Here is a 10,887-nt window from a genome sequence, read left to right on the forward strand (position 1 = left end):
GAGAGTCATTTCCAAAGCATAGCAACCCTATGTACAACAGCACGAAACACTGCCTGATCCTGTGCCATCCTAACAATTGTTCTTGTCTTTGAGCCCATTGTTACGGCCACTGTGTCCACCCATCTTGTTTGAAGGCCTTCCTCTTTCCTGCTGCCCCTCTACATTACCAGGAGCCCTGGCACAGTGCATTGGTCACTATGAGTCAAAACAGAGCCAATGGCCCTGAGTTTGGGATTCTGTGTTCCCTAGCGTGATGTCCTTTTCCAGGGTCTGGTCTCCCCTGACTACAAGTCCAATGTACATGAGGTGAAGGCTCCAGACCGGTCCTTCCTTGTTAGAGGCATCCCAACAACACTAAGACTACTGAGAGAGCAGGTCTGCATCCATCCACTCATCAAAGAGGCATGTTTAAATATATTTTGTTTAGAATAAACCCATGTATGTAGGAACTGCATGGACTTATCCTTGTATAGGTACATATTTTACAAATAATTACTCCAAATCAGCGGGTTCATGAATGTGTTTCATACTCTTCCTAAAAACATCCAAACCTCAATATTTTAGACAATCACAATCTTTTGTCAGAAAAAGCTTACAAGCATACAATAATCTCTGATAAAATATGTAACAACTTAATTTTTAAAAATTAAAATAAAAAAGACGAGAGGCTCATTATTTTCAGGCATGAATGAGATACCATAATACTATACAAAACTGCCTTAAATTTAAAATTAGGGATAAGTCTCAGCTCACAAATACTGCAAATCATGTCTCAAAACGTGTCTGTCCTGCCATAATACATAGGCCAAATTAGACTTTCTTCTAGAAGGGTCTTTGGCAATTTCTCTTAGTTTGATATGAGAATACAACTTCAGTGAACTATTAGGATTTGGGGAGCCTTAGGAAGCATTTTGTAACCTAGTAAATTAATTTGAAAAAATCTCTCTTTTTTTTAGTTTTTAACATTTTCTGTTTTATTTTATTTATTATTTTTTTAAAACATTTTATTAGGGGCTCATTACCATGTCTGCTTATTGGCCCACCATAACTACCAGACTGGGTCTTAGAAACCAGGTCACGGGTTTTGTGAAAATTCGATTATCAAAAAAAGGAGATGGCCCAAATATGACTAAAATTCTCTCCATTACTCCCTTACCTCTTAGATACTCTGTACTGTGCTGTGGTCAACTTTCCAGTTTCAGGGTCATGTACTGTAGCTCGGCTCAGCTACAAAAAGAACAAAAGAGAAAGGACACGGGCTTACTCCAGTAGCGGCAACTTTGGTTTTTGTTTTTGGTGGTGTTACTGTTGCTCATTTTGTTTTGCCGAGCCACCGGTGATTGCAAGGGTTCACATTGGTCAGCATGGTGTGTAATGGTTTCACCTTAGCACAGCACTTAGAAAGTAGACAATAAGAACAGCCACTTCCATATCGAAAGAAAATGGGTTGACAGATTTTTGTTGCAGATTTGTTGTCCTTTCACTTTTTAAAAAAATCATTTGAAGCTGTATGTAAATGATTTATAGCACTGGGTTTCACAGGAGCTTTCTCAGAATCTAGAAGTTTAATGTTCTTTAAATAACTTAGAAAAAATAATTCATAAGTCTCCCTACATGAATTTATAGAAATTTTAAAAAATACCTCACTGAGATAAAATTATTTTAATTCATTCTGGTAAAGTAAAAGGCAACCAAATTCATAAGTAATAGTGTTTGGAACATTGCACTCTGAATCATAACCCTACCCTTTCTATTGCCAAGTTTTGACTCAGCAGAGTTTTTAAATAAAAAACTTCAACAGGAAAAATACCGATTACTCCATAATGACATCAACAATGTAAAACAATCACCATGAAAGATGTTGTGAATTTACTGCAACATTAATGAATGTGCTAAAAACTGCACCAACAAATATTACTTCCAGATTAATACACACTCTTTCCTTTCCTTTGTCCCCTTCTTTGGGAAGAAAAAGGATTAAAAAAAAGTATTAGGCCATTTCTTGGATATTTTATATCTGCTCTAAAGGAAAAAATTAAAGCATAAAGCATAACCTAGTTCCTAAAAATAGCCAGTGAAAGATAAAAACAGAACTTCTAGTTAAAGAAGAAGACCTGTGAAACACAGAGGTGCTAATCCAAGTCTGTGCAAACGGTGGTGACTGGAGCGGGAGACTGAAAATGACCCTGACCTATATCCCATAAGTGAATAATTCCTGCAAGCTGTACAAAACACTCATTAGAGGACAAAATATGCAGCATACACGTCTCTTACCTTTTGCTAATTCTGTAATGTACCGTCTCCAAGTCTCCTGTTATTGGGTTTGAAATGGTGGCTCGCCTCAGCTGTGAAGCCAACCATCAAAATAGTTGCATTACAAAACAAAAACATCAACCACATTTATCCAGCCAGTCAGAATTTGTTTTGTTTTTTTTATAAAGAAGGCTGGAAAAAGAAAATAACTCCATATACTCCCAGTCACCTTGTGCTGATCATCAAAAAACAGATGGTTCATATATTTAGAAAGAAATATTGCTGCTTCAGATGGAATATACATAAGCAAGAGAAAATGGAAATTAATGCCCCTTATCCCAAAGTTAGAAAGTGTGATAAGTAGGAAAATAATTGTCTTAAATTAGAAGTTTAGTTTATCGATTTAGAATAGCTATAAACTCTTGCTTGGTGGCACAGTAGATTACGGGTTGGGCTGCTAACCTCAAGATCAACAGTTTAAAAGCACCAGCTAATTCTGCCAGGAGATCTTTTTTCTCTCAAAGATTCAGTCTTAGAAATGAATTGGGGCAGCTCTACCCTGTCCAAGACAGACACTACGAGTCAGAATCAATTCAATGGTGGTTTTATCTGTAGTTAATGACTTTGATTCTAATTTCCTTCAAGAGGAAACTGCAAGATTGTTGTACAAAATTCATCTTAAGGTCGATCTATTCTTCCTTTAAGATATCCGTTCAGTAATATATACAACAGAATCATCTTGGATGAAGCACAGGGGCAGAGGAAAGAGACTGGTAGAGTTTATACACCAGAAAGACAGTAATGGAGATGACAGTCAAAATAATGATTTTAAACTTGTTTTTTTCTTAATGGAAAGATGATTCTGAGGTTTAAAAGATGTCACATTTTATTGTGCTTGGATTTATTAATCAAAAACAAGCTAAAATGAAGCATCCCTTTTGAAGACTGAGGCCTCCCAGTCCAAAGAAGACTCGCTCTTCAAGCTGAAGTTCTGCATGAGGAGTCGACCTGAGTATTTTGGCTGACTAGCTTTATTAGCCACAAGTAATCGGCTGAAATAGAAATCCAAAATAGTAGTAGAGTATGATGCAATTATAAGTAGCAGATGCTTCATAAGCATTTCCTGCAACAGCATCCATACATATTATACCAGTCTTTCCATTTACAATGTAATCTTTGTCTAGTTAAAAAAGACGTACCAATTTGGAAACTCAACAAAAATCTAACTTTAATTTGTAGTACACATATCCAGATGATTCAATCTTTATGTTACAAAAGAAAGGAGTCAGCAGGCCATTCAGCTCTCCTTTTGTTTTTGTAAATAAGGCTTTATTAGAATACAGTTACACTCATTTATGTACTGTCTATTGTTGCTTTTGCCTTACAACTGCAGAGATGCGTGGTTGTAACAAAACCGTATGGCCTATAAAGTCTCAAAAAAAAAAATTCTATTTGGCCCTTTGCAAAACAGTTTGCCAAATCTTGTGTTGTAAGAAAACAGAGGAGGGAGGGGGAAAATGAGGACCTAATGTCGGGGGTTTAATCGGGGAGAAAAAGTTCTGAGAATGATGTACAAATGCTAAAAGCTTTACACAATTGATGTGTGTATGGATTGCGATACCATATAAATAATAATAAAATGTTAAAATGTTGTAATAAAATGTTAAAATGTTAAAAAAAAGAAGAAAAGAAAATGCTCTTTTTAGGGCTGCTAGTGCTTTAGCTCTAAAAAAAGGAAAAAAAAAAAAGAAAACAGAAATATGCTTCATGTTTCTTTAGCAATCTCCTTATGAAGGTAATGGCAGTTTGTACTCTACCATCAATAAGACCTAACATGTTTTAAGAACAGGCTGATGGGAAAAAGGAAGTGTATAAAAGATACCTATTTTCAAAACAGGAATTTCTTAAACTAAAAACTAAGTGTATATAATTGAGTTTATATTAAATTCTTTTTCTTATTAAGATAAGTGGCATGGGTTGATATCAGATCACTATGTAGTTAATATTTCAAATAAGCATTATGCTTGTGCCTAAATAATTATCTTGCTAGTAATAATATGCCCAAAAGGCAATAGAAATACTTAAAATGTCCTTTCACATAAAGATATAGTAGGTATGACTTTACTTAGTCTATGAGATTACAAGACTGCAAATGTACAGAAAAGCTGTCAGGAAGATGCTGAAGCACAGACGTACGTGTAAACATAAATGCCATCTATGATTTTCAAAATTAAGCGCTTAAATCCAAGTTGTAGGTTATGTTACTCACTGAGTATTGATAATATACTAAAAAAAAAAGGGGGGCATACATAGAGCTGTGCTCCTACTAACCCATTATGTTGATGCAAAATTTAAAAAATTATTTGTGGAATTACTGCTCTATCAATTATCATTTTTGTAATCTTGGAGAAAAAAAAGAGCCCTATTATATAAATTCAGAAAACTGAGGTACAGAGGAAAAAGTTATTTACCCTTGGTTTTGCTAGATCTTTGACAACTTCAATTTCTGCATCAGAAATGATGTCATGGAAGCGAACAATACGAGGTTTATCCCATTCATCCTCCTGTTTGGCTGGGGCAAGAATAAATTTAGGATTTCGGTTTCCATCATGGTAGCGGCAAAAGAGTTTTTTCTGTCTCCGAGGAGTCTAAACATAAAGAAAAATGTTGAGTACTTTAGAGCACTAATATTTTTTATATCTTTTCCTACACAGAGAAGAAACAATAATTATATTTGTATATGCATAACAATATATCTGGAAGAACACATAAAAGAGACTGTTCTCTAAATTTTATATCAAATAAGGTCTTCTAGATTTTTAGTTGTATTAAGAATTCTTTTCTTTAAGCTACAGCAATCACTTAATTTTTTTCCAGCAGTTTTACTGGCATAAAATACACTTGTCATATAATTCAATGGTTCAAGCACATCAAGAAGAGTTATGCAATCATCACCACAACCCATTGTAGAGCATTTTCTTCGCGCTTGTGCTCGTTATTGGCTATTCATTTTCCAACCTCCATCCCCCCAAGGAGCCATTAACCCAGTCACTATCTCGACAGATTTATCTATCCTGGATTTCATACAGAAAAACATTATAAAACAAACAAAATGTTCTTTTCAAATATCTTTATATGTATTATATTAACTAGATAAATATTTCACTGCTGATTCTTGATTAAGCAAGTACTTATATGTGAAGCATAAAAATATTTTTTCTTTAATTACGTTACATACTAAAACAAAAAACAATTTGCTGCATACTTTATCCTCTATTACTTTATTTACCTGGTCAAATATGCACTTTATATTTTAAAAAGGGGGCTTTTATATGATGATGAAATGTATTTATTCTGAGTAAAAAAAAAAAACTTTTGATCTTAAGCAGAGTGGACATGTATTAACAGATTTCTGCCTTATATTTGTTTTTTCTATTTGACTAAAAACTACTCTGTTCTTAAGAGCTGTTAATAGCAGTAAAAACAAACCTGCTTCTATTGAAAACTGAATACTAACTAGATACCTGGCAATACCATTGAATACCATTGGTGTAATAATAGTATTTTGATTGCTTTTAAATTAAGAGCCCTTAACTTTAGAAGATATATGTTGAAACATTTCAGATGACACTTCTTAAATGTTTGGGTCTATCAAAGTATTACTATCTTGTGTTTATTTATCTATTATGATTAACTCTCAAAGCAAAAACATCTACCATGACTCCAGGAGCCCAGTTATCAAAACTATCAACATAGTTACGATCTACTTATTAGTTGCTGGACTTTAGTCAGTTAATACTTTTACACAGTTAGCCAGTACTAAAACATAAATTGCAGCATTAGTTTATTGAACCCAAAATCTCAAACCCTCCACTACCATTGAGTCAGTTCCGACTCATAAGGCCCCATACAGCCTGCAGACAGCTTCATCTTTCTCCCGGGGGTGGCGGAAGGGAAGAGTCCAACCCCATTCAAATGTTTATGCTTACAAGTATTTACTCCCCAAACTTAACTCTTTTTACATGCATACTCAATTGAATACTACTTCCATATGATATCCCTTTAAAAAGAATTCTATAATCAATTAGCATTGGCAAACAATATCTATCATACTCATAACAGATGTAATATGGACACTGAGAAGCCTTAATGCTAAATAAAAACTTATTCAACTTTGTTTACTAACTGTTTTCCAGAGTTAATTGACCAGGAAACTTTTTTTGGTGGGAGCGAGATGATACCTATTAATATCCTGAAGGATTAGCATTCTGAGTTAATATACATAAATATAAATATATAACAAAGGAATATTTAAGGACATATTTGGGAACCCTAAGATATAAATGTTAAAGCCAAACTGTTGGAAACACTTTCTGCAATATGACTATTTCTTCAGACTAAAACAGTTAACTAAGGAGGCTTGTCAAGTTTGCCTACAAGCAAAACCAGAGATTATTCTCGTAGGATCTATAATACTGCTGCAATCTTCTCTACAGTTAAGATATCAGACAAAAACATGATCACCTTTCTTAAGCTCATCTCATCATTAACTCTGGGAAATAGCCTCTTTTTATCTCTAAAAAGGGTAGTACTATAAAAAAAATTATATACACAGTGGTATATAATTCAAGAGCTAGGTTTTAAGTTTGTAGAGTACAATTAAGTGATGTGGCACGCTTTAATACTTCACCCTATGTAGTCATTATAATTGACACCTTACAAGCTTTAATATAAAAGAATTCAGACTCTTCCTAGAATTGTGTACAGACACACACACCACATACACACAATTAACTTTTCCACTTTACCATTTTGGTACCCTCCCCACGGCACAGCATTTCGTACTTCTGTCTCTCTGGCAGGTAATCCACAGCGACCCTTTTTTTCCTTAGTGTGGTTTTCTGATCAGACTGGTCAGCTGAAGTATTGGTATCTTTTTCTTTGGCCATTATATACTCAAAATATTTCAAGTTACCATTAGCTCTTTGATGTTCAGGATCTGTTAGAAAAGAAAGGTAGTATGACCTTTATTAGTTTACAGTTATTTACGCATTAGAATACAGTAACATAAACAGAAGATCATGTAACTTATCTTCTCAGTCAGGATGCTTTAGAGAGTAAAAATTATTACACAGAAACAACTGGTATAAACTAGTACCAACCCAAGGGCATGCATTTACTCTATCTAACAGTCTGGAGAAGGATGTGGCCAATTATTTCCAAGTAGCAATTATTGTTTCTACTTTGAGAATTAAGTGAACCAAAAGAACTATGTTCAATTTTATGTCAGATGAAGTTTAAAATCTTACTCATCCCACTATTCAGCAATGGGAAAGGTTTTTCTGAGACTGAAAAGTAATCCCAGGAGTAAGACAGGACATATACATGAATCAAAAAGCAAACTTCACCACAAATATTTCACAAATGCAGAGCACAGCCTACTTCAAAGGCTTGAAAGGATTTCAATCCTTGTTTTCTAAGTGGGAAGGAAAAAGGAGACTACGATGTCATTTTCAAGTAAACCAGAATCCACTAACTGCCTCAGAATTGCTGGTCATAATTTTTAGCTACTTTTAGTAGTGGAAAAGAGGGTTCCTCCACCCAGTCAGAAAAAAAATCCAAACACACAGCCATAAAAAGACAACAGAACACAGAGACTTCACTTCTGACCGTAATTAAAGAGCACAGGCATACTAGGCTGGATTAGTAAAATATTCTTTGTTGGGTTAACTGCTCACAACACATAAGGGACTTTAACAAACTTCATGGAAATAGAACTGAAGGATAATGGAATTGTGCCATAACTTTGCTAATTTTGAACAAATTAGTGAAAAATTTATGTGCAGGGATAGGGGACCTGTAAACCAAAACTCTGGGTATCTCTGGCTGAGACTTATTATGGATTGGCCTCTATGAAGGAGAGTTCAAAAGGTTTCTGGAAAATCTCATTATCTTTTATTTCTATTTTTAAAAGTCCTGAGTATATCTTTTATTTTTTTTTAAGTTCTGTAAGGTGCACACATCGCCTTCTTTTTTTACTGTCCCCTACCTCCACCCCCCATATCGCCTTTTAAACAAAAGTGCTAAATAATCATTAAATACTAAAAGTTCACTGAAAAATGTTAAATAAAGATTACTTGAACTAGTATCTTATTAATTTAGTCAACTAAGGACTAATCAATGATCAAAATTTCATGAAACAGGTCTTTATGAATTGCTTGCTTGACTCTTTTAATAGACACATATTTATGTATATTTTGTTTTTTTTAGGTTTCGAAGCTTCATTATAGATCAAAAGCCACTGAATTTATTAGGGTATAAGTTCCAGGCTCTATCATCGGAGATTCTTATTTAGTAGTCTGAGGGTAGAAACCAAGCAAATAAATAAATAATTCTGATGCAGATGGTCCTTGGACCATACTTGGTGAAACAGTACATCTCTGTTCAAAATACTAGTGGTGAAATTCTCATAAAAGAATCATTTATTTCAAATCACTTTACACTATTTCTGAAGATGAAATGCACTAAACCAAAAACAACCTTCATAGGAAATTGGTTAAGATTTAATATGGCAACATAAAAATATTTTGATTGAGTTAGCCAGATTATGGTCCAATTTTGAAATCCCTGAAAAATACAGATTCGACAAACACAGACAGTCTTCATACATTATTATACTTCTGCAACAGTGAGAAAAATCAGCTAACATTTACTTTGAGGATAAACAGGTAAAGGATGAAGTATGTCTGACTGGCAAGACTCTTAGCTGCTAACAAATTAAAAAGTATCAAAGGTGCATGCTTATAAATACAATCAATACTTCCTCGCAAATTCCGTATTTAAAAATCCACCTACTCACTAAAATTTATTTGTAATGCAAAGACCAACAATAATGACACTTTATTCAGAGATACATGTGAACAGCAAACCATTGAGCGGCTGATCCAGAAGTACTCAGGTGAGAATGAACAAGAGGATACTCTCTCCTTGTTTAAATTCATAGCATCCTATATTTAGTGCCACATTTATCACCTCTTGATACTTTCCTTTAGTGATTTTGCGCTTAAAATGGTCCCCAAGAGTAGTGCAAAAGCGCTGCCTAATGTTCCTAAACATAATAAAGTTGTGATGTACCTTACAGAAAAAAAATGCACGATAGATAAGCTTCATTCAGACATGAGTTACAGTACTATTGGATATTAGATCCAAATCAGTGAAGCAATAATAGATCTTAAATAAGTTATATCTTTAATAGGTAAGGTTATTTACTGGTTAACCTGTGAAAATGTGTCCAGCAGTTCACGGGAATCAATCCCTAGAAGCAATGGTTCAGTATTTGTTAATTCAGCATTCGTGATGACAGAGAACATAACTAACACAAATAACACGAACAGACCACGTACACGCGCGGAGAATACGTCTTTACTGCTGCAATAGCCCATTTAACATACCTAGGTCAAGAAGCTTCTTTGTGAGCAAAAGTGCCTTATCCAAATCGCCCTGTTGGTACACAGCATAGCTCAAATAATCTAAAACAGAGACTTTATCAATAGTAGATACTTCGCCTTCATCCAGTTGCCTTTGAGCTTGCTCCATCCACAGTTCAGTATGGTAATAATCTGCTTCCGTATAGGCCACTTTGCCCAACTCAAAGCAGTCTTCCACTGTCAGAAAAGATGGGTGTTTGACTCCTATGGAAGAAGAAATGCAAATAACTTTAGGAATCTTAATACTATTCCATATTTATTTAGGATCATATGGCTTTCAAAATGCTACTTTCACTTGAAATACATGAAAATCCTCTGAGGAGGTAAAATGGAAACTAGCCTGATTTTAACAACAAAGAAACAATCTTGTATACATTACAATAAGAAGCACACATCTGGTAAAGGCGGATGTAGAACCAAGAAAACACACAACTTTTAAATTAGCACCACTAGTTCCAAATAAAACATCAGTTAAGTTGAAGTATTATTTACTAACACAGAGGCACTTATCAAATGGCATATTTTATTTCTAACTAGCACTATAGGAAGAGAGGCAAACTTTTATTTTCTTCTTTCTTTTAACATAAAGTTCATTCATTTAGAGAATATGAGTATTTGGCATATTATAGAACTGTAAAGCCACAATGGAATCTTACAACATTTTCATCAATCTCCAGGAAATCCTACAGTCATTAGCAATTACTCCTAACCACTCCCCATCAGTGCAGGCCAGTTATATGTTCTCCTCTACAGATTTGCTGATGGTAGATAGCTCACAAAAGTGAATCATGGAATAAATGGTCTTTGGTGACTGGCCTCTTCTACTCAACATAACTTATTTTCAAGGCTCATCTGTGATGTAACATCCTTTCTATTATTGAATAGTATTTCATTGTATGGATACACTACAATTTGTCTATCAGTATATGGACATTTCAGTGGGCTACATGTTTACGGTTATTATGAATGATGCCACTATGAACATTTTTTTTCTTTATAATTTAGGAGGATGTTTTACATTAAAAAAATTTTTTTAAATAATTTTATTCGGGGCTCATACAACTCTTTTCGAAATCCATACATACATCGTGTAAAGCACATTTGTACATTCATTGCCCTAATCATTCTCAAAATATTTGCTCTCCAC

The 10,887-nt window shown here is 34.3% G+C and overlaps 1 protein-coding gene across 1 annotated transcript in view; it reads right to left on the minus strand.

Annotated features, from left to right (window-relative positions):
• Window positions 1–10,887, minus strand: part of P4HA1 (prolyl 4-hydroxylase subunit alpha 1) — a gene marked incomplete at its 5' end in the record, with an annotated part of 99,540 nt that overhangs the window by 49,116 nt on the left and 39,537 nt on the right. Inside the window, 4 exons of the mRNA XM_045291694.1 lie at window positions 1,157–1,227; window positions 4,725–4,901; window positions 7,062–7,252; window positions 9,705–9,968. Of these exons, the coding sequence (XP_045147629.1) occupies window positions 1,157–1,227; window positions 4,725–4,901; window positions 7,062–7,252; window positions 9,705–9,968 (703 nt within the window). The remainder of the gene's footprint in view (window positions 1–1,156; window positions 1,228–4,724; window positions 4,902–7,061; window positions 7,253–9,704; window positions 9,969–10,887) is intronic.

The sequence above is a fragment of the Echinops telfairi genome, unplaced genomic scaffold, assembly GCF_000313985.2.
Source record: "Echinops telfairi isolate 266 unplaced genomic scaffold, ASM31398v2 ScPeMD7_70;HRSCAF=299, whole genome shotgun sequence".
In the NCBI taxonomy this organism is placed as follows: domain Eukaryota; kingdom Metazoa; phylum Chordata; class Mammalia; order Afrosoricida; family Tenrecidae; genus Echinops; species Echinops telfairi.